Source organism: Gopherus evgoodei, chromosome 9 (assembly GCF_007399415.2).
Source record: "Gopherus evgoodei ecotype Sinaloan lineage chromosome 9, rGopEvg1_v1.p, whole genome shotgun sequence".
In the NCBI taxonomy this organism is placed as follows: Eukaryota; Metazoa; Chordata; order Testudines; family Testudinidae; genus Gopherus; species Gopherus evgoodei.
Genome location: NC_044330.1, coordinates 46,682,411 through 46,709,371, shown reverse-complemented (window position 1 = coordinate 46,709,371; position 26,961 = coordinate 46,682,411). Strand labels below are relative to the sequence as shown.

At 44.2% G+C, this 26,961-nt stretch overlaps 1 protein-coding gene across 1 annotated transcript in view; it reads right to left on the bottom strand.

Moving 5' to 3' along the window:
- The window catches only part of LOC115657476, a 347,440-nt gene that overhangs the window by 277,321 nt on the left and 43,158 nt on the right, over positions 1 to 26,961 (bottom strand). The window contains 1 exon segment of the mRNA XM_030575381.1: positions 6,870 to 6,971. Within this exon segment, the coding sequence (XP_030431241.1) occupies positions 6,870 to 6,971 (102 nt within the window).

The window sequence follows — 26,961 nt, the reverse complement described above, 5'->3', positions numbered from 1 at the left end:
GCAGAAGCAGTCTTATTATCCAGTAGGAGTGCCAGAGCAAGTGTCTTCATAGAATCAACTATCACAATACATGAAGTTTGCCTTTATTATTTTGCTCTATTAACCGCTACTTGTATTTTTCTCAGGTTATAAATTACTTTACAGCTGCCTGCTGAAGTACTGCTATTTAACGAATTAGCAACAACAATATTTTAAGAGCAACCAGTTTTTAATATGGATAACAGACAGTAGCAGAGAAATGATTTGAAAAAAAATATTACAAGATTTACTTATGGGAAGCTAGATGGCTCAGATAACTGCTAATGGAAAACACACCTTCAAATCTTCATCATTAGCTCAGGCCTTCTCTGGTTAGTAGAGGCTGAAGTAGTTATAAACAGGCACTTGCACTGGCTAAGTACCAAGGTCAAAAAGATAGAAGACTAGGACACTGGAAATTGACCCCCTTGAACAACTAGTGGTATTGGTTAATTGCCTAGAAATTTATAATATTGACTTTTGTGTGTCTATTTTCAAGCTTTAGGAGGCAATGTTAAGTTTGGCTGGGCAGAAAGCAACGTGTAAGATATGAAACCCTATTATTCTCAAAGACTTTTCATAATAAGTGTCACACTGTAAGTTCGTGATAGATCCACAGGCCTGAGGTACCCAGGATAGTGATAGTTCAACTGTTTTACAATGGGTCAAATCCTTTCCTTGCTCCAAGTTTGAGTGAACAGGCTGAATCCCAACCACAGAAATGCCCTTTGAAGGGGAGAATCCTGCGCTGAGGGCTACAACCTTCCTGAAAGAGAAGGTCAGCAAGTAGATTTGCAGTCCACTGGCTACAACCCTAATCAATCTCCAATAGCTTTCCATACCATCATGGATGGAGCCCAGCTCTATGGCACAGAGAGCCCAAACCACTGGTATTGGCCTCCTGCATCCTGTCTCTTTCCAGGGCTGCCCAGAGGATTCAGGGGGCCTCGGGTCTTCGGTGGCGGGGGTCCTTCCGCTCCAGGTCTTCAGGGAACTTTGGTGGCAGGTCCCAGAGCAAGTGCAGGAACTGCCGCTGAATTGCCGCCAAAGACCCAGAGCAGAAGAAGCTCCGGGTCTTTGACAGCAGGTCCTTCACTCACTCTGGGTGTGTTCGGCGGCACTGAAGGACCTGCCACCGAAGACCCACCAAAAACTCTTGTGGGGGCCCCTGCAGGGCCTAGGGCAAATTGCCCCACTTGCCTCCCCCACCCCAGGCAGCCCTGCCCCTTTCTATGTATGGCAGCACTTCCCTTGTTTTACCCACTGTATAATGGGACCTTAGTAGCCACAGAGCAGGAGACCAGATTTACAGGCATTGAAATATTTCATATACTGTAATAATCTGACTGACCACCCAGCAAATCCAGATATGAGAGGCTCTAGCCTTCATTCACCTTAAATATTGCAGATCCTATAATACACAAGTAGTGCTCTTATGAAAAAGTGAGCTGCAAACTTCAAACTGTTTGGTAGGTTTCTCTCAGAATATGACCAAGGTTCCCATTGTGATATCAGGAAGTGCATCTGTTAGGTTAGCTATATAGTGGGGCTACCTTCTTGTGTACAGACAAGTTCCAATTCTATATTCCAGAGGTAGAAGGCAGCCGCAATACTATAGGGAGGGCTTAAAAGAAGTTACTAGATAATTTTCATGTGTGCTGTAAGAAGTGGAAGCAGTTGGATCTCAAGCAATACGTATGCTAGACATGCCAACCATTGCAACACATTGATTGCTGCTGGTGTTCTTTACAAGATTAACATTCAAAGAGGTTCAGATACCAATTATATCATGATTTCATGCATCACATATATAGTATAATATGAAACAAAGAAGCAGCTAAATGAAATTTATTCAAGCTGGTAACACTGAATATCTTGTACATAGAGCATTCAGCAAGGAGTTTATGAGCAATCCCAAGCAACTGAAAGCTTCCATGGTGACTTACACAATATTTGTTTTGTATCATCTTTCTACTTACTCAAGACCTTATTTTTCTGCAGATGCAATGTGATGAAGAGTTTACTGCATACAAGACATTGAAAGCATAAGAAAAAACAACATTCAAGGGCAGAAAGTGACTGTATTGATATATTTAGGTCCACTTCAATTCACAAAAGCAAGGATATTCAAAATAAGGTTAAAGAACTGGAAAGATGCATTAAAAAACACATTCCCTTTTTTTCTTACAAGAGACTTCATTTTTTGGCCTCCAGGAAAGGGCTGAATAATTTCATTGTAATCCCATGACATTCTCATAGCAAATTTTAATGATGTGACATGGAAAATCTGAGAGATGTGGACACTGAGACAAGAAACAATATTGTTGAAATTACATCTCTATTCAGAGAAACTGGATATGGATCATCCAAGTTATGGAAGAAACTAGGGAAGCAGAATATTACTTTTGAACATTTTAGTGTCAAGGCTACATTTTAAAAACAATCATCACTGAGCCCACAGCCTAATGCTACAGATAACCAAATCCTCCTTGCAAAAACTCTGTTCACGTAAATTGTCCTAATATGTTAGAGTATAACTCCAGGATCAAAGTAAATGACTTGGGCAAAGTGCAGTAATGCCTGGAGTATAAAATGGCTCTGGATTAATGACAGTTCATTCACTCTTCATAGGGATTGGAAGCTTGGTTAGTCTTATTGTTTACGAGGGAACAGAGTATAAGCAGTGGCCTAATTTTCAAACATGAATGTCTACAGATAAGCTCCTACATCCACATGAAGGCACCTCCCTAAAAGGGGCATGATGGCTCAGCATTCATTTAGATACATTAATGCTAATTTAAGAGGCTACCTTTATGCACTCACTTGCAAGTTGGACCAGTACTCACAACCTTTTTAACATTTGAAATGTGATTGTTTCTCTTACCAAAAGAGTTCTCCTGCTTGATCTTTTCTTTTGCAATGTCAGAAATATCAAGTACTCAGTTTTTGCTGGATAACCTTGCAATGATCTTTAGAGGACCTGAACAGTGGACTGCCACAAGGCTAGGACAATAACTGCAGATAATTTAAGTCAGAATCTTTCCCTTCAGGGGGAGGAAGTGAGCTAAAGTACAATTTAGCCTTGTGAGACATTACTGTTTAGGTCCTCCAGGGCCACCCAGAGGATTCAGGGGGCCTGGGGCAAAGCAATTTTGGAGGCCCCTTCCATAAAAAAAAGTTGCTATACTATAGAATACTATATTCTCGTGGGGGCCCCTGCGTGGCCCAGGGCCTGGGGCAAATTGCCCCACTTGCTCCCCCTCCCCCCCTCTGGGCAGCCCTGAGGTCCTCCAAAAATTTTGCTAAAGTTCTCCAGCAAGGAGAGAACCCATCATCTCCCATGTTAAAAGCAAGCAGAAAATCATTCGAGACTCTTCATAAAGAAGCAAGTTAAATTTTCAGCAGAAAGTCTTGTGCAACTGGTTTTGCATGAACACTAGTTTATCTTATCTTACCTCTTTTTTGCAGGGAACATGCAGGCAGCGCCGACTCTAGGTTTTTTGCTGCCCCAAGCAAGAAAAAATCTTTGGCTGCCCTCCACCCCAGCCTTGGGCTCTCACCCCCATCCCACCAATGCCCTACCCCACCGGCACCCCCTGCTATCCCAGCCCTGGGCGCTCTCTTCTCCCCCCCCACCTGAACTCCCTGCTGCCCCAGTGCTGGGCTCTCCACCACCAGTGCTGACTCTGCCAACTCCCCGCTCGCCTCCAGCTGGTCCGATGCTAGCAGGGTCAGGGTAAGCAGCGAGGTTCCCAGACCGTGCCTCAACCCAGGGTCCCTTCAGCCAGAGCTCCCGCCTCCAGGACTGGCCAGGACCCAGGAAGGCAGAGCAAGGGGACTGCCCCAGCAGGGGGCTGAGGAGCCAGGGCAGGGTAGCCCCAGAGGGAGCAAAGCCCCAGAGAGCAGGACGCGGGACTCGCACGGCAGCGCCCCGCCCTCTATGGCCCAGCTGCTACTTCTGGCCACCCTGCCACAGTCCCTGGGCAGCTCAGGCCACTTTGCCCAGCCCCAGCTGCGGCGCTGGGGAGCAGCCACCCTGCAGCATCTGCAGGCAGCTCCCTGTGCCCTGAGGGGCAGCCCTCAGCCCAAGTGTCCCCCACTCAGAGCCTGCTCGGCCCAGCCAGAAAGTGTGGGCGCTGCTCCCCCATGGCGTGAACCACAGCACGACGCGCTGCTGCTGCCAGGGCTGGCTCTAGGCTTTTGCCACCCAAAGCAAAAAAAAAAAAAAAAGATGGCTGGAATGCTGCCCGTGAAAATGTGCCACCCCAAACACGTGCTTGGTTTGCAGGTGCCTAGAGCCGGTCCTGCATGCAGGATAACTTAATATCTAGCATTGCTTCAGAAAAGTTAGAAGGGCAAGTATCTATAGTATGTTGCCTGTTGCTGGAATTAGAAGAATATACAGAAGGGGAACCCTTATGTATCTGCAGCCTGAAATTGCAGGATTTCAGTAGAATATTTAATATTTAAATTGCCAGAGATAATTGCATGCTGTTTAAATTTCACTAGCATGAAAAGGCTGCATATTAATATCCTTTAATTGCTATGTGCTGAAAGAGGACATGAACTGGCAAGCAGGCAACCTGCAATAAATGGTTAGTGAGCTTTGCTTTGAGTCTTAATGAGCATTGTTAATAGGTTTATATTTCATTTTAAATTGTGTTCTAAATTGGGCTTCCTCTCAGATTAGACCTCCCCCTAAGAACCACATGTGAGCAGGGAGATACAGCCCACTGAATAGTTCCTGGAAAAACAATACAATTTGACTCAGAAGATGACTTGCTTTCAACTAGAGAGGGAGCATTTTTAAATAAGGCTAAGTGAAGAAAAGGAAGTACAGGTTTGGGGAGAAAGAGACTTTGATCCTTCTGGAAAGTGGATCTTCACTAGCCAAATGCTAACAAAACCTCAACTGTACTGTTTAGTTCATTGTAACTTTGTTTATAGAGTTGATTTATTTTAATAAGAAAAAGGAAAGGATTGTGCGATTATTGAAAGAGGAAGACTTATAAATTCATTATTAAAGAAGTTTGCTTAAACCTTGTTCTCTACTGCACAGAATCTGCGGAGAACGGAAGAGTCAGGGGGCTTTACAAGAACAAGAGCTGGTCAGGGAAGTGCATGTTCAGAAGGACAGCAGAGCCGAGAGATCAATTTAGAGTGAAGCGAGTAAGCAAAGTACCCCAGACAGTCTCCCAAGGAACTCAGCAGCAGTGAAGGCAGTACTTAATTTGTAATGAAAGAGGTGCCAGGGCTCAAGCAATGAGGTGCCAGGGCTCAAGCAATTTTTTACATTCATAACTTGTGCAGCAAGCTCAGAGGTGTCAGGACTATGAACTTTCAAGCCCAGAGGTGTCAGGGCTAGGAACTGCAAAGCCTAGAAGCTTCAGGGCTCAGCCCTGACACAAATTAAGCACTGAGTAAAGGAGAACAAATAGCAAATGAGAGGAAGGGTGGTGAAGGACTCAGAATTAGAGGAAAAGGTAGAGCTAACAACAGAGACCACACTAGCAACAGCTGGCTCAAAGAGGAAGGTTCGTCCAGTGGTCAGGGTGCTAGCCTCAACCTTGAAAGATCCAGGTTCAATCCTGTGCTCTATCAGACTTCTTAAAATCACTTAACCTCCATACTACAGCTTCTGTAAACTGGGGATAACAGGACTTCCCTAACTCACAGGGGTTGTTGTGAGGGTAAATACATCAGACATTGTGAGGTGCTCAGATACTGTGGCAATGTTGAGTATGTCTACACAGTGAGCTGCAGCAAATCTCAGACCCTGGGCAGACAGACTTGGACTATGGTGCTAAATACAGCTCTGTAGACATTGTAGCTTGGACGCTGATGCCTAGAGAGCAACAATATCCATATAGCTCTTTCTAGCCCCCTAGTGCAGCCCCACAAGACTAAATCTGTTGACCCTGAGTCTGAGATGCACTGCCGCTCACTGTGTAGACGTACCCAGCAGTACCTATGGGAGACAGAGGGAAAGGAGACCTCTGAGAGCATTACTAGCACTGTCCCATTACTGATGTATACCAAGTCTGTTTAATGTGATAAACCTAGCCAATGAATGTAATAGGCTAGCAAATTGGCTACCAAACAGGACTGTATTTATGACCATGATTTTCTGCAACTGCAGGAATTGTACAGTTGCTTTACCCAGGAGCAAGTCCATTAATCTCGCATTTGAACTGAAATGAAAGCAGGACTAATTGGGGGAAATTGGTACTTTGATATTAGTAACCACAATTCACTGCAAACAACTCACAGTTGTGCAGCATTATACACAGCCACCCAATTACATTAGCCACTGAACCCTAAATGTTATATTTTTTATAGGGCCTGCTCCTGTGAGGGGCTCAGCACATGTAGCTTGCATTGTCTTTAAAGAAGTCATAAAATTACATTTTAGTTTACAGTGTCTGAAAATTAGTGAATGGTTGCATAAAAACTATCAAACTTCAAAGATTATGAACAATGGGTAAAATTAGGATTGCATATTTAGTTTCAGTATTGTCTGACTTTGAAAGAATGTTTACTATATACATTTACCCTTGCATTAAATTTCCTAAAAGCACTTATAGTGATTTTAAGGTAGTTGATCACACACCTCCTGAGACCAGTCCTGAGCCATCTTGAAAAAGCAACAGACTTTCTTGCAAATCCTATAACCCTCATGAGGAGAAAACCTCTCTTCTTTTTAAACTCTGGAAGAACACAGATTAAGACCCCAGCTTTCTAATGACCTCATATGGGCAGACCCATCCACACGTGCACACACACAGAGTCCATCTGACTTCACCATGAATGAAAATAAAGTTACCAATGTAAAACATAAGGAGATTCCCCACCTGAAATTGACTCAACGCTTGGGTATGGTGCTTTGGCTTCTTAGAAGTAGTCTCCTCTTCTGTCCCTCCAGCAGTCCCGCTTGCAGCACTTCCTCTGAGCACCTGTACAAGGAGAAAGCCAAGCTGGAGTTAACCCTTTGGGTACCAAAGACACACCAGTGCTACCATGCCCTATCACACTTGTGTATAGAAACAGTTTTCTTGAACTCTTTGCGGATCTGAGTTATTGGGCAGGTTTTCAAAAGAGCTCAGAATCGAATACCTCCCACTAAGAACAAATATTACCAAACTCTTAGGAAAGGCCAGCCTTAATTGTGAGTGCAGTGCTTCCCAAAGCCTAAGTCACTAATAATAACTTATAGATCCTGTAACTGAATCTGCCCATTCAGGTCCTTGTAAAACTAAGGTCTTTCTGTCATAACTAGCATCATACCCTACACAGATAACAGCAATTGCCAACTACTTAGAACTGTCATTTTATTTCTTTCACAATAGCATACCATCATTTCAGTTATTCTAACTCACAGAAACATTAGACTCAAATCAGTCTTTTAAGTAATATGCAAACAAAAAGTTATCTGATACTCAGGCCCACCAACAGGGCGGGATGGGGGAAGTAAAGGGCACAGTTGCCCAGGGACCTCTGGTTGCTGCCACTGGCAGCGCAGCAGAACTAAGGCAAGCTTCCTACCTGCCCTCACTCTGAGCACTGACTTCACAGCTCCCATTGGCTGGGAACTGCAGCCAATGGGAGCTGCAGGGGCAGTGCCTGGTGGAGACCCTCTGGGCCCCCTGCCTAGGAGCCACTACCAGAGGGGTGTGCTGGTTGCTTTCAGGAGCTGCCTGAGGTAAGCACTCACCCTCTGACCCTCTCCTGCACCACACCCCTCCACCCCAGCCTAGAACCCGTGCCCTGCACCTAGACTCCCTCCCAAGCCCAACCCCTCACCCCTTCTGCACCCAAACTCCCTCCCAGAGCCTGCACCGCAAACCTTCTCCTGCACCCCAATCACCTGCCCCACCCCAGTGCCCACACCCTGCACCCAAACTCCCTCTGATAGCCTGACCTCTTACCCTTCCCCCACCCAAACTCCCTCCCAGAGCCTGCACCCACTCCTGCACCCAAACTCCCTTCCAGAGCCTACATCCTGCACATCCTCCCACACCCACACTCCCTGCCCCAGCCTGGTGAAAGTGAGTGAGGGTGGGGGAGAGTGATCAACAGAGGGAGGGGGGATGGGGTGAGCAGGGGGCGGGGCCTCGGAGAAAGGGTGGGACAGGGATGTGGTGTCAAGGAAGGGGCTGGAAAAGGGTCTTTGGATTTGCTCCATTAGACAGTTGGCAACCCTACCAGGCAGGCATGTGGAACCCCTGGCTGTGCCAGAAGAGTGCGCCCAGCAGCGCAGCCAGCAGCTTGCTGGGCACCAGCCAGCGCAGGCGCAGCACCGCCCAAATGTCAGGCAGACCGCATCCACAACTTATGTGTGCGTGGGGGCCTATTGACTGTTCTGCCTTGGGCCCAGAATTGCTTTCGGCAGGCCTGTTGGTACTAGGAATTATTTTTACCTAGAGTTTTTAGGTCAAAAAGTCAGACAAAGTTTTCATACATGTAACAGCAGACATTTTTTAAGAACCTAGGCTTAACTTTAAACAGATCATAGCACCCAACTGACTAGTGACTAGTTTTATTTGTCAAAATGTACTCTTTAAAAAATTGGGTTGCAATTTAGCAGAGTCTGTTTTTTCCTTCCTTCATACTTTATTCAAAATTTCTCCTTACTCAAAATGGCCAAAATTTATGAGGGGTTAAAGCTACCTAATAGGATTGAAGGTGCTCAGACCTCCAGTAAAAATGGCCTCTCTACTACTTGGGGAATAGATACTCCTTGCAAAGATGGCTGCCCTGTTTTCCTTTGTTTTCAAGATGACTAAATCAAAAGCTGTTTTTAAAAATATTTCTTCACTGTGAATTAATCCATTAAAATACTGGAAAGTAGGAGTTCTACTAAGTGCAAACATAAATACCCCTCATATGGGTAATCAATAGGCTTTGTTCTCTAGCCAACCCTCTGTAAAGGGAGTGTTGCCTAGTGGTTAGATTGCATAATCAAGCACATAGGCTTGGTGGATCCCTTCTGATGCTTGGTGGATGAAGCTGGGGTTCACCATGTCACAGACATGAGTCCTATTCCCAGCATTGCTAGAAATGATTTTATAAAACCTCTCTGTTAACTTACTAGTAAAACTGGGTGGCTGCTTCCTAAGGTAGGGGTGTAAGGTACTGCTCAGCTTGTGTAGTAAAGTTCATAGAAATATAAAAAGCAGGGAGTAGAAGAGATGAAATTTGAACTTGTGATCGCCTGCATTGTCCACTAAGATATGAGGTAGTTTGCTGGGGATATTGCCCTCTCCTCCTTAGCCAAAACTGGAAGTAAGACTCAGCTGAAATGCAGTACATTTAAGAGCTCTGCTTGCTCTGTGAGAGTGAGGCCACCCCTAGAAAAGAAGACAGCCACAGCCTATGCTTCATAGACTAGTAAGGAAACTGTCAAGCCCATGCACCTCAGCTCATTTGTGGAGCAGCAGCAGAAGTGCCTCCAAGAGAGACACTTACAAATTCCAGTGCTGTGGGGTTCTCCAGCCTCTGAAGCTTTGCAGCTTTGGCAGAGTCTCCTCTGTTCTCAGGAGCTGTGGCACTTGACAGGAGCCCCGTACCCCAGGTATGTAGACACTGTGCTGCTGGATTGACAAACTGGCCTCCATACACATACACACAGTTAGCCACCCAACTCTTCTTCGTCTCCCCTTCCCCACTTCAACCATACCTGCTCTCTCCATATCCCCACAGGCCATAGAGAGGACAACATCTCTTCCCCCACCCTGTTTCATGTTTCCCCTAACCATCCTACACTAACTGTGCTTAGGTAAAGGGGATTAAGGCCGGTTAAGTGTGACATCCCCCAAGGCAAACCCTGAAGAGCAAAGAACAAGTGACAGGATGCCTCACACACCAATCTCCCTCACAGGACAATGCAAAGCCTTCATTACAACTTTGACAACATCAGCACACATTAGGGTGACCAGACAGCAAGTGTGAAAAATCAGGACGGGGTGGGGGGTAATAGACATCTATATAAGAAAAAGCCCCAAATATCAGGACTGCCCCAACAAAATCAGGACTTCTGGTCACCTTAGCACACATTCATGGGTGACATGCACACAGGTTAAGTGTGCCATGTGCTATGCCTTTTTGAGAGAAATATGAGGTCATAAATAAGGGTTTTGTGTTATCCTCAGAGGGAGATTGATGCAGTGTGTAAAAGTTTTCTTAGCAGTTGGAAATAGAGGGAAAACAAGTGCAGTCTGTCAGTTGAAACATGCTCTTTAGGTACTATGGTAGGGCTAAGAAGTGCCCATAATTTGCTCTTCCCTTGTTATCTAGGGCTTGTGCGGAGGGGATGTCACACTAAGGCCTTGTCTTCACTGCTAAGAAAGGTACATCTTTTACCTCAGGATAACTCATGTGCATGAACTATCCCAAAATAAAAACACAGTGAAGACATGGCACTTCAGTTTTACCATGAGATACAAAACATACCTTTTTTAGCAGAGAAGACGAGGCCTAATCCAATGTAAATGAAGTTTGGGTGGTGGGAGAGGGTTTCATAGAATTAAAATATACATGATGTATACTTCAGTTATGGACCCCACTAAACTCCACCCATACTAATGTCATATCTATTTCCATAGAAACTGCATCTGTTATTATTTCAGCAAAATTCCCATGGGCCTCAATCGGGGTTTTGACTGAACAAGGTCTGTAGGCGTGAACTCATAGTAATTAAGAGCATGTTTCAAAAGGAGAAGAAAGCAGAAGGGATTTATGAAAATGACAAAATGAAGAACAGAAAAAAACATTAGACTGACTCTAAATGGCACAAGCAAACTATGTGATGTTTCTAGGTTTATTTCCACTTGTTTGGAAAGATTGGCATAATTCCCTTTTGGCTCTGCCTTCAGTGACTAATATAAACATTCTAAACTCATGACAATAAAAATATACCACACCATCACAGGGTGTGAAAAGTGTGGGGACATATTGATATTGAGTCCATTACCTATAGAATACATAGCAGCTGATCTTTCATGGCATTTATCTTTACTCATGAGGAAAGGCAGGATACCTTAACTGTGGTAAAATCACTTACGATTACGCCTCATTTCCTCATCAAATATTGTACCATCATGTCATGCATTTTTACATGCTGATCCCATAGCTGTCTCTTGTCATAGGTTCTTTACTGTTTGGGCAGCAAAATGGATTCATGCTATGAAAGGAGGAATGCTGAATTCTGTGAGAACAGTTCATTTCATTTTTTTTCCACCTAAAACTACAGAAAATGTGCCAAGTCTGTATTGAATGGAGTTCAGTGTAAATACATCTTTCCGGGGTATTATTGGATTTTAGAGGTTAGTCTTTAACTAATCCAGAAACACAAATGACTAATTGTGCAATATTGTTGTAGCAGTGTTAGTCCCAGGATATTATATAGAAAAGATGTGACGTAATATCCTTTATTGAATCAACTTCTGTTGGTGAAGGAGACAAGCTTTCAAGCTCTACAAAGCTCTTCTTCAAGTCTAGGACTAAGCTGGGAAAGGAAATCAGAGTGTCATAGCTAAATACAAGGTGAAACAGATTGTTAAGCATAAGAAGTTAAAACATGTTGCAAGAAACCATTCAAAATGAAGTGGGCAATTAACACCTCTGCAATCAGAAGACAAAGGAAAATTACGGGGTTGTATAGTGTAATGAGACATAAAACCAGTGTTTCTACTGAGTCCATGATTAGCAGAGTTATGAATTTAAGCTCTCGGGCTCATCTTTTGAAGGTGTTGTAATTGTACAGTCTCAAACTCAGATAAAGGATGAGGATGGATTTTGTGGGGGGAAATGTTTAACTATCAGACACATTCCCTGTGCCTAATACAATAGTAGATTGTTGAAAGAGCCTACATCTGGTTAGGGAGGAAATATTAATCAAAGTAATTAGCATCAAATTAACTTCAGTCTCACCTTTAGCCAGGCAAGCATAGCACTCTCCCTTTATCAACTGCCCTCTGGTGGAAGACAGCAAATTAGAAAGAGGAATCACATATACCACTACACACAATGGCCAACACATGCTTCTAATTGACAATAAACTGGGTAAAGGGATGTTTTTGTTATAGACAGTGCCACTTGCAACTAACGTGGTGCTTAGTAAATTAGGAGGAACAAACTATGAAATTCTTCAATATGGATTTAGAAATAGCACTTGATCTAGCTAATAGCACCTAGGGTCTTTACAACTGGCTATGTAACATTTACAAGGCAACAGTAGAACATTGTGTACATTGCTAGGTGTTTGACCTGTAACTTAACTAACTTTTGACAGTTGCTCCATTTTACATCCTTTCCAACAGTGTTTCAAAAGAGGTGTCAGATGACCTTTCAAAATGCAGTTTGGGAACATGCTGAGGCATTGGTCCTGTACACTTCCATGCAAAAGACCTAGATTGATTTCTAGGTCTGTTTTTTTGCTTGCCAGATCAACAAAGCAGGGGCTTTGGGCACCACAAGAGTTCCTGATTCAACCTCTGGCAGCGGGAGCATCTCCTATTGCACCACACCAGCTCCTGCAGTCAGGCAAAGGAGTGATCCCGATAGGTTCCAAGGTAGTTGCATTTAGTTCTGCTCAGCCAAAACTATGGGCTCTTGAAGAGGAAAGATGGACTATTGTTCAAGGACACCAATTTAAAAAAAAAGGACTGACTGTTTCTCACAACATCTCAGCTATTTTCAACACAGTAACAAATAGCCTAGGGCAGCAGTTCTCAAATTGTGGATCAGGACCCCAAAGTGGGTCGAGACCCTGATTTAATGGGTTGCCAAGGCTGGAGTTAGATGTGCCTGGGCCCAAGGCCGGAGCCAAAACCCTTGGACTTCGGCTGTGCCCCCCCTGCCTGGGGCAGTGGGGCTCAAGCAGGCTTAGGTTTCAGTCCCCGCTCCAAGAGTCAATTTTTTGTTGTTAGAAGGGGGTTGCAGTGCAATGAAGTTTGAGAACCCCTGACTAAGGGTAAATTAGCATTTCAGTCTAATTTATGAAAATTAGATACAATTCCTACAAAAGGAGGGCATTTATGTCCAAGACTTGCAAAGATTAGAAGACAAAAAATAGTTGCACTAATTTAATGAAATGCCTTTATGGGAAACAGGGAAGCTCTTTTTGTAATTATCAGATTGTAAAAAAGTAGGATTCTTCCCCTTGCCTTGTCCTTCATTGTGGCGACAATCTGGTACTTTTTTCACCTTTTGAACAGGCTAATTTGTAGCTTTTCTGCAGAGTTTATACTAGTTAATTTGACCCATTCTGCCAGAGAATAAACAGCTGGAAAATAGTTCATCTAAAAAATTATGTGAATGTCACAAATGAGCTTGAAAATATTTTTGTGATTGAAATTTTCACAGAAGATAAAACCCTAACAGTTAAATGAACAGATCAGATCCACGTTCTTGTGTAGAACTGATAAATGAAATTGTTTTTAATTGTTCACTTTATTAATGTAACTTCTGTTCACCATTCACTACACTTGCCTACACTGTAACTTCTGTTCCATATTGTAATTCAAACCCCATTTTAAAACACTCACTCCATTTTGTAAAAGCTTCCTCCAACCTTCATTTTTGCAAACCCTGCTGTAATCTTATTAGTTTAGTTTAGATGTGTGAATGAGGTATGTATGAATGACGGAATCAACCTCCAACCCCAGCCTGTCCTGATGAGATAAAGTTCAAATACCAACGGCTGAAGACCTAGACAACAGCCCTAAACAAAGTAAGAAGCATCCACCCTAAAAAGAAAAGGACAACAGAACAACAGAAGGAAGATCAAAGCCAGGTTCAAGGCTGAAAGTCACGCCTGCAATTGATGGGTGATCAATCTAAACCCAGAGGCAGCGTGACACAGCAAGACCTATAGACTTTGAATCCAAACTAAAAGCCTATAAAAAAAAAAGGTGAGATGAGAGACTGCGTAACATTCTGCTGCCAACATGGAAGGACATCAGTGCCTGCCCAACAGAGATCCAGCTTGTCCTTGTGCCTGGCTTTCCTGGTCAGTTAGCCGCCACAAGCTACGAACCCAAGCTACCAAATCAAGCTATGAACTTAAGCTATCTTCAGGACTGGTAACTATGCAGCAGCTGCAGAACATCTGATGGATGTGTGTGTGTGTGAGTGAATGTGTGTATAGGTATTAGGTATAATGTGTGTGTATAAGAATTAAGATATTAGTTATTAGTCATAAATCAAATTATCATAATAAATGTGGCATCTTTGTCTTGTCCCCTTTAATAAGATCCTGCTGTTTTTTACTGGTCTAATATAATTGGTATAACACTTGGACCAGCTTTCAAGATTCTTGAAATCATAGGATACCATACTTCAGAAGGATTTTAACTACCTATTGTATCTCAAAAAGAGCCAAAGTTGCATCAGCAAAGCAGTTCATAAGTTATATTCTGTAGAAAAAATCTTTATAAACCAAAAAGCAAAAACCACAACTTGAAGAGACATTTGCTTGAAGACTCTATCCTGGACATACTTGCCGGCAGACAGGACATGATCCAGAATGTGAGGATTTATAGGTGTGAAGGACAGAGAAGCTGACAGTGATCATATAGTTTGAAACCGAACTAATGAATGCACATTTACTTAATTTCACCAGTGTAAGGATTGGACAGAATTCAGAAGCACAAGGGTATTGGATTTCAGAAAAGCAAATTTTGAAGATTTAAGAAATTGCCGTAAGATTCAATGGGAGGAAGTAGCCAAATAGTGTACTGGAAGGAAGGAGACTGGGGAATGCTGAAAGACTACCAGTTTTATGACAAGGAAGAATGCAAAGGACAAGAAATAGCAAGCATGGTTTCAGGTGGGACTGCTCAGATACGATGTTAAAAACAAAACAAAAAAAAATCCTCTGTATTGCAAATGGAAAATGAGAAAGGCAGATGATCAAAAATACATATTCAATTAAGGTTTGCAGGAAAAGTTAAGGGCAACATGAAAGTACAATGAGTTAATGTTAGCCAGAGGGCTGAGGAAAGAAATATAGCAAGGATAAAGAAAAGGACCAAAGGGAGGTTGATGGAATTAACAACTCAGATGACAGAGACACTGAAGTCCTTGTTTCAACAAGAAAAATAAAGAAGAGTAGTAACACTTAGGAAGTGAGAATAACGTAGAAACAGCTAGTTATAAAGAGCTGGGAGGGGAAATTTAGAAAACTTGAATAGCTACAAATCTGTTGGCTCTATATTATTCACCTTAAGGGGTTGGAATTAGCAAGTTAACTTACTATGCCACTCACAGTCATTTCTAAAAAAAAGTCATGGGAAGTACCAGAAAACTAAAAAAAAAAGCCAATGTTGTACTGATCTTTTAAAGAGGGAAACATGACTAGGCAATTAACAGCGGTACAAGTCTGACTTCTATATTTGGTAAAATAATAGAATAGATACTGAGAAAACAATCCCTAAACAGCTACAGGATAATGGAACCATGAGCAAAAAGTAGTAAGTGTTTATGAAGAACAGTCCTTGCTAGACGAACAGTTTTATACAATTACAGAATTAGTGGATGAAGGAAAGGTGATAATGTGACATCTGGATTTTAGTAAACAATTAGGTATAGGGTTTCTTGAAATCTCACACAGCTAATTAAAGCTAGCTGGTATACATAAATGCTATCAAGGGGCTTGGAAACTGGCTAAGGAACTGTAAACAAAGGTTTATGATAAATGCCAAAGTACTGAGTTATAGGGAAGTATCTAAGGAACACTTCTGCACTTGCAGAAGGTTAATCTAATGGTCTTCTTCCATCCCTTTGAACTATGGTTTTAGGATAAGCCCCTAAGGATAAGCCAGAGGGAACTTGTTTTAAACTCTGGTGTTCTCTATCAAACAACTGAAGTCCTAACTGCTGTCATCTCAGAGGCTGGAATCAGGGATTTTAAAATTTGCTCCCACACATCTTAGAAAATATATTTCTTAAATTCCCAACATATTAATGAAACTTAGAAGGAAAAAATGCTGCAATATCAGCCCCCAGTTTTATTTGTTCTTCTCTTAAAGATAAGAGGCCACATTATTTCCTCCTGTTCCATGTGCTTGCACTGGTCGGGCTATGAAAATTAGCTGGAATTTGTCTCTAACTGGTCAGCTGAGAATTCCCCAGCATCAGGGAGCTCTCAGATTGCATTTAGCCAGCTCCTACACAAACTCTGCACAAACAATAGCAGATATTAAGGTGGCCATCCTGCAGCAAAAAAACTTCAGGACCAGACTTCAAAGAGAAACTGCTGAGCTTCAGTTCATCTGCAAATTTTACACCATCAGCTCAGGATTAAACAAAGACTGTGAATGGTGCCAGCTACAAAACCAGTTTCTCCTCCCTTGGTTTTCACACCTCAGCTGCTAGAAGGGGGCCTCATCCTCCCTGATTGAACTACTTCATTATCTCTAGCCTGCTTCTTGCTTGCATATAGATACATGCCCCTGGAAATTTTCACAACATGCATCCGATGAAGTGGGTATTCACCCACGAAAGCTCATGCTCCAAAACATCTGTTAGTCTATAAGGTGCCACAGGACTCTTTGCTGCTTTTACAGATCCAGACTAACACTGCTGCCCCTCTGATACTACACAAACTCTGGCCTCCAAGACATAGGGACAGAGAGGAGCATACTTGCACACTACCAATTTAACTGGCATTTAGGCCCTTGAGGACAATAGCCAGCTGGTGTAAGTTAGAGCAGTTGTTCTCAAACTAGGGCTGCCACTGGTTCAGGGAAAGCCCCTGGTGGGCTGGGCCGGTTTGTTTACCTGCCACATCCGCAGGTTCAGCTGATCATGGCTCCCACTGACCGCGGTTCACCATTCTAGGCCAATGGGGGCTGCAGGAAGTGGTGTGGGCTGAGGGACGTGCTGGCCGCTCTTCCTGCAGCCCCCATTGGCCTGGAGTGGTGAACCGTGGCCAGTGGGAGCCGTGATCGGCCGAACCTGCGTACTCAGCAGGTAAACAAACTGGCCCGGCCCACCAGGGGCTTTCCCTGAACAAGTGGTGGCCCAAGTTTGAGAACCACTGAGTTAGAGCAGCCTTGAGGCTGCTCTAACTTATGCTGGAGCAGCTTGAGAAAAGGGAACTAAACTGACACCCTGACTATACCTCCTACTACACTGAGCAAATCTCAACATAAGAATAATGGTAAGGATTCATGAATCTCCACTCCCCAGACTTGGAACATGTCTGAATAACATCATGCTGTGGAATGTTATAACTTTACGTATCATGTTGCCAAACATATTTTATCAGGATGATATTGACCAGTGAGTTGAGTTTACAGATGATACCTCACAAGACATACTTGTACAATGATGAGGATAATACTGTAGTGTGCAAGGGTACAGACAGTCCCATGGGCTGACTGAGGAAGACTGCAAAGACAGAATTGATCCCTGAGGCTGGCCCAGAAAACAGGGCAAGATCTAGGGAAAGACTGAACAGGAGGCGGGATACTCCCTACAGAGAGAAATCTCCAGGGAGCAAAGTATGCTCCTGTTGGAGGAAACCTGAAGATATGATTTGGAAATGAAATCAGATTACTTCAGTAGTTCAAAGGAGCAAAATAATTATTCAGATTTGTAAGGATTTTCATTTAGACCTTCTGGTTATCCATAACAAGGTTGGAATTTTATGTGACTTGGCCAGAGGGCGGAGCCCCAGTGAAAGGCAAATGGCCAGCAGGAGATGCTGGAACTGAGGATACCAGTGAAACTATGCATGGATGGTAGAGGGCGCTCTTAGGATGAGTGCCCTACCTCTCCTAGGGTTGCCAGTTTTCGTTGGATGTATTCCTGGAGGCTTCATCACATGACAAACTTTAATTAAAGATTAATCTTTAATTCCTGAAGACTCTGGGACAGTCCTGGAGGGTTGACCACATTAACGTCACACCACTGTTTTTAATTAATGAGATAGATCCTGTGCACTGGTGGTTTCAAATGGAAAGTAAAGAAAAGAGAATGTAAGAGAGAAACAGTATATAACAGATTTCAGAGTGGCAGCCATGTTAGTCTGTATCAGCAAAAACAACGAGCAGCACATGTGGCACCTTGGAGACTAACAAATTTATTTAGGCATAAGCTTTCGTGGGCTAAAACCCACTTCATCAGATGCATGGAGTGGAAAACACAGTAGGAAGATGTATATACAGAATACACCTCTACCCTGATATAACGCTGCCCTCAGGAGCCAAAAAATCTTGCCACGTTATAGGTGAAACTGCGTTATATCGAACTTGCTTCAATCTGCTGGAGTGTGCAGGCGGCCCCCCTTTCCGCCCCCCGAGCCCTGCTCTACCGTGTTATATCCAAATTCATGTTTTATCGGGTCACGTTATATCGGGGTAGAGGAATACTTGAAAAGATGAGGGTTGCCTTACCAATTCTAACGAGACAATTCAATTAAAGTGGGCTATTATTAGCAGGAAGAAAAATCACTTTTGTAGTGGTACTCAGGGTGGCCCATTTCAAACAGCTGACAAGGAGGTGTGAGTAACAGTAGGGGAGAAAATTAGCATGGGGAAATAGTTTTTAGTTTGTGTAATCCACTCCCAGTCTTTATTCAGGCCTAATTTGATAGTGTCCAGTTTGCAAATTAATTCCAGATCTGCAGTTTCTCGTTGGAGACTGTTTTTGAAGTTTTTTTGTAGAATTGCCACTTCTAAGTCTGTACTTGAATGTCCAGGAAGTTGAAGTGTTCTCCAACTGTTTTTTGAATGTTTATAATTCTTGACTCTGATTTGTTGTCATTTATTCTTTTGCGCAGAGACTGTCCGGACTGGGCAATGTACATGGCAGAGGGACATTGCTGCACATGATGGCATATATCACATTGCATGGTGATGTGCAGGTGATGAGCCCCTGATGGTGTGGCTGATGTGATTAGGTCCTATGATGGTGTCACTTGAATAGATATGTGGATAGAGTTGGCATCAGGCTTCGTTGCAAGGATAGATTCCTGAGTTAGTGTTTTGTTGTGTGGTGTGTAGTTGCTGGAGAGTATTTGCTTCAGGTTGTGGGGCTGTCTGTAAGCGAGGACTGGCCTGTCTCCCAAGGTCTGTGAGAGTGAGGGATTGTCCTTCAAGATAGGTTGTAGATCCTTGATGATGCACTGGAGAGGTTTTAGTTGGGGGCTGTAGGTGATGGCTAGTGGCGTTCTGTTACTTTCTTTGTTGTGCCTGTCCTGTAGTAGGTGACTTCTGGGTACTCTTCTGGCTCTGTCAATCTGTTTCTTCACTTCAGTAGGTGGGTACTGTTGTTTTAAGAAAGCTTGATGGAGATTCTGTAGGTGTTTGTCTCTGTCTGAGGGACTGGAGAAAATGTGGTTGTATCTCAGAGCTTGATTGTAGACAATGGATCATGTGATATGGTCTGGATGAAAGCTGGAGGCATGTAAGTAAATATAGTGGTCAGTAGGTTTCCAGTATAGGTTGGTGTTTATGTGACCATTGCTTATTTGCACTGTAGTGTCCAGGAAGTGGATCTCTTGTGTGGACTGGTCCAGGCTGAGGTTGATAGTGGGATAGAAATTGTTGAAATTCTGGTAGAATTCCTCAAGGGCTTCTTTTCCATGGGTCCAGATGATGAAGATGTCATCAGTGTAGCACAAGTAGAGTAGGGGCGTTAGGGGACGAGAGCTGAAGAAACATTGTTCTAAGTCAGCCATAAAAATGTTGGCATACTGTAGGATCATGCAGGTACCCATATATAACAGACTTTGTTTAAGATCATGAATGTTTCCTCCAGTCTGTAAAATCCAAACTCAAAGCTTAAATTACTGCACACTGAAGGTCTGAAGTCTTTCAGAAAAATCATGTTTAATTTTGCTATAGGACTTTAAAATAAAAGTGCATTGATTTATCCAATGTTCTTTGTTCTCAGCCAGAGATGAATAAGTGATGGTATAATATAACCCAATATATTCTCCAAGTGTTGAGTCATGGTCACATGGTGTCACACGCTACTTTCCCCACAGATGATGCACTATTGTTGGCATGGTGGGATTTCCCTCTGAAAATCTCCAAATGTCCAGTTGAATTTCCCATGGTGACAAGGTAATGCCACCATTTAAATAGCAGACACCTGAGAGACACTGGATGACTGGATGCAGTTAAAGTTTTACTGAACTGAGACACCCCAGAGAATACACAAAGTCTGAATGACTGAAGATACTAAAAAGAACAGGAGTACTTGTGGCACCTTAAAGGCTAACAAATTTATTTCAGCATGAGCTTTCGTGAGCTACAGCTCTCTTCTTCGGATGAAGTGAGCTGTAGCTCACGAAAGCTCATGCTGAAATAAATTTGTTAGTCTCTAAGGTGCCACAAGTACTCCTGTTCTTTTTGCGGATGCAGACTAACACAGCTGCTACTCTGAAACCTGAAGATACTAAGTTTTCTTACATACAAGAATTATATTCCTCTAGTGAATATAATGAGCCAACCAAGTTTTCAGCGTTACTCTTAGCTGGTGATTTAGACATTACTTGTCATCTTAGTAGAGAGAAATTAGGACCATCTACTCCTGTTGCACATGGTGAAGCTTTCTACAAATAAACCTCTCACCTGAGCATAGAAAAATAAAAAGCTTTTTTTTTCACCTGGGTTTTTGGTGTGAAAGTTAGTCAATTCTTATCAATTCACATTAGTTCTGCAGTTACCCGCTGTCCTAATCCCTCTCATGAGCTCTCCATCATTACTGTACATTCACCATTATCCCAACACTAACTTTTGGACCACAGTGAACAAGGTCTTTCTAAACACTAGAACCTCACAGGATCCTTTCAACATAGAATAGAAATCCCAATAACTGCACATCATAACTTTTTCACATGGGTACTGTAGTCTTAAAAGCCAGCTGGGGTGAAGTCTTTGGCAGAGTTTTCTAAATTGCAGAGCAAAGGGGAAACTCCTGCCAAGTATGACAAAAATTGTTTTCTGAGTTTCTAAAAGCCTTAAGAGTTCATGTTTCCAAGGCAACACCATCACACAGAGAATCATTAAAACAGCCACTATCTTATTTCACTTACAAATCAGGCTCCAGCTCTTGTCTAAAAAGGGTATTTGTAAACCAGCAGAGCATGACTGCTTATGCAAAGTGCTCAGAGCTCTTCACAGATGAAAATAAATTATGAGGCTGAACAAGGCTAGTGTCTCAACAGATCTGGGGTTATAAATGTAAAGGTTAGCAAGAGTCTTGTGTAAATTTCAGTGGGTATTAGTGCTGGGCCTTTAAGAACTCCTGAAAGGGGAACATCTGGGAAAACTCTCTCTGGCACAACAAGATTGTTCAGAAAGACATAATAAAAGGGGATTCCACTTCCATTCTGAACACCAACAAGCCACAGTGGAAGCCAACGAGCAACACAGTGGCCTCTTTCATTTAAGTTCAATGGAAGATATTTCCTTTGCTTTTATTTTTCCTACATCAAAATCTGCATTGATCTGACAGCAAATCTAAAAATTATTTGAATCATTTTTCTATTAAAAACAGGCAACACTTGTAAAACTTTGAAATTAAATGGGTCCTAATTATAGAACAAACAATGTAACTGGGGAGTTAAATATTTATTTTATCTGCTCTTTAATCTGGCAGACAAAGGAATAACAGAAACTAGGTGCATGTTTTTAGCAGTGAGGATAATTAACAACTGGAATTGTTCACCAGACGATATGGTGAACTCTCCTTTACTTGAAGTCCTTAAATCAAGACTGGCTTTTTTTCTGAAATTCTCTTCAGCTCAGCCACCAACTGGGCTCAAAGCAGGAATCACTTGGTGAAATTCAATGAGCTGTGTTATGCAGCAGGTCGAACTAGTTAATCATAATGGTCCCTTCTGGCCTTATTATTATCTTAATATTAAGATATTTTGTATTGTAAGATATATCATAAGTGTGTACTTAACTAAAAGTTAGATTTCTTTTTTCAAATACATAAATATATACATATTCCATCCTCAGTGCTTAACTGCCTTAAAATAACTAAATATTATGAAGGATGCCTTAAGGAAATAACGGGGCAGAAAAGGATGTCAGTCAAGTACTGTACCTCTGACTGTCCATATCTGGTCATAGTTCAGTCTTCTAGTAAATATCCAGTTTGCCTATCATCCCGTCTCACCACTGCTAGTGAATTCAGCATAGGGAAATGTACCCAGAGAATCAAGGACCTAAACCCTCCAGAACAGGGCTGCATCTACTAGAGGGATAGTGGAGGTTAATGACAACAGTGAACTTACAGTGCAGTTGATCAGCTGGGATGGGAAACTCATATAAATATGCTTCCCCACTGCTGAGTGCCTCAATATAAAATCCCAAGTTCCTCTATCCCCACCTGCTAGTGCTGCAGAGTCATCTGACCTCAGGGAGTTGGAGAGGGGGAGTCTCAGACCCAAGCAGAGTGTGAGTCAAAAACCTCTTAAAGCCAAGAGGCAAAGGAGCTACAAGAATATCCTGATAGGCAGGGCCCGTGCAACCATTTAGGCAGACTAGGCGGTTGCCTAGGGTGCCAAGATTTGGTGGTGCCAAAAAGCGGCGCCCCCCAATTTTTTTTTAAATGGTTGAGCAGCCACAGCTGCTGGGACAGAGAGGGAGTCTGAGCTGCCGGCGGCAGTGGCTGCCGGCAGCCCAGAGCCCCCCCTGGGTCAGGGCGCCGCCACGGCAGCCGGCAGCCCAGAGCCCCCCCGGGTCAGGGCGCCACCATGGCAGCCGGCAGCTCAGGGCATCCCCTGGGTCAGGGTGCTGCCACAGCAGCCGGCAGCCCAGGGCCCCCCCGGGTCAAGGCGCCACCGTGGCAGCTGGCAGCCCAGGTTGTCCCCCGGGGGTCAGTGGGCAGCCGGCAGCCCAGGGTGTCCCCCAGGTCAGGACACCGCCGCGGCAGCCCAGAGTGTCCCCCGGGTCAGCGCGCCACCGCAGCAGCCGGCAGCCCAGGGCCTCCCCCCAGGTCAGCGGGCAGCCGGCAGCCCAGGGCCCCCCCTGGGTCAGTGGGCACCCGGCAGCCCAGGGTGTCCCCTGGGTCAGGGCGCCGCCGCAGCAGCCGGCAGCCCAGGGCCTCCCCCCGGGTCAGTGGGCACCCGGCAGCCCAGGGCCCCCCCTGGGTCAGTGGGCACCCGGCAGCCCAGGGTGTCCCCTGGGTCAGGGCGCCGCCGCAGCAGCCGGCAGCCCAGGGTGTCCCCCGGGTCAGTGGGCAGCCGGCAGCCCAGGGCCCCCCCTGGGTCAGTGGGCATCTGGCAGACCAGGGTGTCCCCTGGGTCAGGGCGCCGCCGCGGCAGCCGGCAGCCCAGGGGGTCCCCTGGGTCAGGGCGCCGCCGCGGCAGCCGGCAGCCCAGGGGGTCCCCTGGGTCAGGGCGCCGCCGCGGCAGCCGGCAGCACAGGGGGTCCCCTGGGTCAGCGCGCCGCCGCAGCAGCCCAGAGGTCGGGCTGCCCGCAGCGCACTGACCCAGGGGAATCCCTGGGCTGCAGGCAGAGGCTCAGAATCCCTCTCCCTCCCAGAGCAGGGGCTCCAGCCTATGCCATTTTTCTCGTTGCCAGCCCCGCCAGCAGCTCGGTGGAGCTGCGCAGCTCTGCTTAGGGCATGTGGCAGGAGCCCTGCGAGGGCAGCGCGACACCAGGGCTTCTGGAGGAAAGCGGGGGCTGCCACCTGGCTCAGCCTCCACATCAGCCCCAGCGAGGGGTATGGAGAAGAAAAGAGCCTCAGCGGTGGTCTGGTGGAATGGAGGAAGAAAGAGGACCCCGATGCTCATGCATTGGGCAAGGTAAGCAAGTGCTTCCCCACAGCTTGGCCTCAGATGCCTGTGCTCCTGCCCCCTTGGTCCTTGGCTGGTCCCTGCTGCTGCTTCCCTTGTGCCCGGATGGCTGGAGAGAACAGCAGCCTGCAGAGCTGAGCTGCCCCAGTGCCCCCAGGCACCCTCGACCCCATCCCCCCCACAGCCCTGACCCCCAGCTCCGAGTCCAGTCCCTCTGAGCTGGAAACCCCTTCACTCCTTCCCCCGCACAGCCCTGACCACCAGCTCCGAGCCCAGTCCCTCTGAGCTGGAAACCCCCTGACCCCATCCTCCCCACAGCCCTGACCCCCAGCTGACAGATAGTGTCCCTAACACAGTTATTGCTCTTCACATCCTCTTGACTCTCCCAGTTTCTGTGGCCAGTGGTGAGCGAAGCTTCTCGAAGCTCAAGTTGATAAAAACATGCATGCGAACATCAATGTTGCAACAAAGACTTATTGGGCTATCTACCTTGTCACTAGAACATGACATTGCTCACAGCATTGACTTGGAGGAACTTGTTTCTAAATTTGCTAAACTTAAAGCACGGAAACATAAATTCTAAATTATAACATGTTACTCTGTGACCGTGTATTGTGTATAATGTATGTGATTTTTTGGGGGCGGGGGGGCGCAAGATGGAAGTTTCGCCTAGGGCGCAAAATATCCTTGCACCGGCCCTGCTGATAGGTACATTCTTCTTCACCAAAGAATGTCACGTGAGGTCTTAAATGAAAGCCAGGGTCACGCTGGTCATTGAGATCATTGTGAAATGTTTGTACCTATACTATGTAAGCAGTTATGTATAATGAAATGAGTATGTCTGTTTCAAGACAGCTGACAAACAGATTTCCTGTCAGAAGATGTTTGCTTTGCGCTCTCTCTTTTGGCGTTGTGATTAAGCATTGTAAGCAAACGCAGTGGCTTCATGGCTACAAACAAAGTCAACAGGGGGACATGAAAACAACAGGGAAGAAGTAGAACACAAACAGTAAAACCCAGTGTCACTAGTCTTTTCCTGAATACAGACAATGAACTTTGGGGATATATGTAGAAGGCAAAAAAGATATCCCTTTTTCTTGAACCTAGGATGTAAACTGGCAGCATGTTTGTATTCATGAAAACAGAACCTCAGTCAGCCTTGTTTGAAATGCTGCAGAGGACATTTGGAGTAAGAAACCTATTTAGACAGGAGATCAGTCTGTTAAGTCTAGTCTACAGAAAGCATGTTGTAATGTTTCCCTTATCCTTACTCACTATCTATTAAATTTTTGATAATAACCTTATGGTTGTTTTCACTATAAAATCTATCTCAGTCCTGGGGTATTAAGCCAAGTGCTGATCATGAGTTGAATCCTACAAGCTGGTGTGTACGCTCTTCCCCTGGAGACAGTAGACCTGGTATTTCTGTGAGTGTTCAGTGGAGAAGAGGCTGGTTGTTACAGGGAAACACTTCAAAGGGGCTTGGGTGCATCCACTGTTAACTTACAAAGCAAAGGCAGCAGAGTCCTTTGGACATATTCAAGAGGAGATTCAGAATCTCCCCAAAGAACACTTAAAGCAAACATGCGCAATGTGCTGATTTGTGTATAAATCACGTTGTGCCCACTGTCATTGGTGAAGGTTCCATGTTGTCCTCCATTGATGTTCCATCATAGGATTTTAAAAGTGCTTTGCACCTGACCCTGTCAGATCCTGCTGGGGCTTCACTGTGTTGTGTAGGCCACATGTCCAAATCTGGGTAATCATCAATCTGGCAAAATGTTTCAAAAGGGTAGTGTGCCAAATAGCTGAGTAGATGCCACAGTAGTTATGCTTAGGAGGTAATATGAGCAAAATAAGCACACACATGAATTAATTGCTGTGGGATGTTTAAAGCGATCCAGACTTTTCATTAATTTATTTGTACAGAAAATAGCAGAACAAGCTAAGAGTCTTTATACTGTATATCAGCTCTGGATACAAATACTGCAATTAATCATGTCTTTTTATATAGCTATCAGTAGGAGAGTTTCAGTGAGGGAGATTACTGAGATGAAAAAATCCTGTTTAAAATGAAATAGGCTCAGATGATGGGCTTCTCCTACCATTTTTTCCCCCATGATTTAAGTTAAAATATTTTAACAGAAAATTGCTTTCTAGCATGCTGTTTTGGAAGAGAAGTATTTCACTTTTTTTAATCTTGGTATCTATTATATAAATAAATATTTACATTTATCTATAAAGCAATACATCCCAGGAGGGATGAAAACGGAGTCAGTTGATGAGCAAATGTGAAGGTATAATGAAGATCATAGTAATTCAGAGTACTTTAAGAACCAAGGAGAGCCCAAAGCAAAAAACTTCAAGATACGATTTAAGACTCTTAATAAATATTGCTTTAAAGCCCCTGTTAGCATGATCACCATCATCATCATGTTCCTATTATGCATCTGGAGTTTATGGCAGTGATGGGGATAGCTCAGTGGTTTGAGCATTGGCCTACTCAACCTGGGGTTGTGAGCTCAATCTTTGAGGGGGTCATTTAGGGATCAGGAGCAAAAATCTGCTTGGGGATTAGTTCCCCCTTTGAGCAGGGGATTGGACTAGATGACCTTCTGAGGTCCCTTCCAACTCTGATATTATATGAAGCTCCTCTGTTTCTGGCAAGTCTTTCAATGGTTCCCCAGTTGTAACTCAAGTTTTTCAGCTCAGTTTCCACAGCTCTTTGCCATGTTGTTTTCGAGTGGCCTCATTTTCACTTGCTTTCAGGTGTCCATCTTATTACTATTCTGGTGATGGAATCAGTTTCCATCCGAAGCACATGACCAATCCATCTCCAATGCCTCCTGGCAATGATGGTGTTCAGATCCTCTTGGCTGCACTGTCTCAATAGATCTTGGTTCGAGATTGTTCTGGGTCAAAAAATATGGAGGATTTTTCTGAGGCAGGTTGTATGGAATGAAGAAAATTTGGACATGTCATACTTTCTCATTCCCCAGCATTCTATACTATAAAGTAGTGTTGAAAGTACGCAGCTCTGATAAATATTGAGTCTGGTTTTGGTGTTCTATTTTGATGATTTCCAGACTGTATTTCAGGTCCTGAAGGTTTTCCTGGCTTTATTCATTTTGTTCCGGATGTCCTGGCTTGTTCCATCATCCTGGCTGATGGTGCTGCCCGAG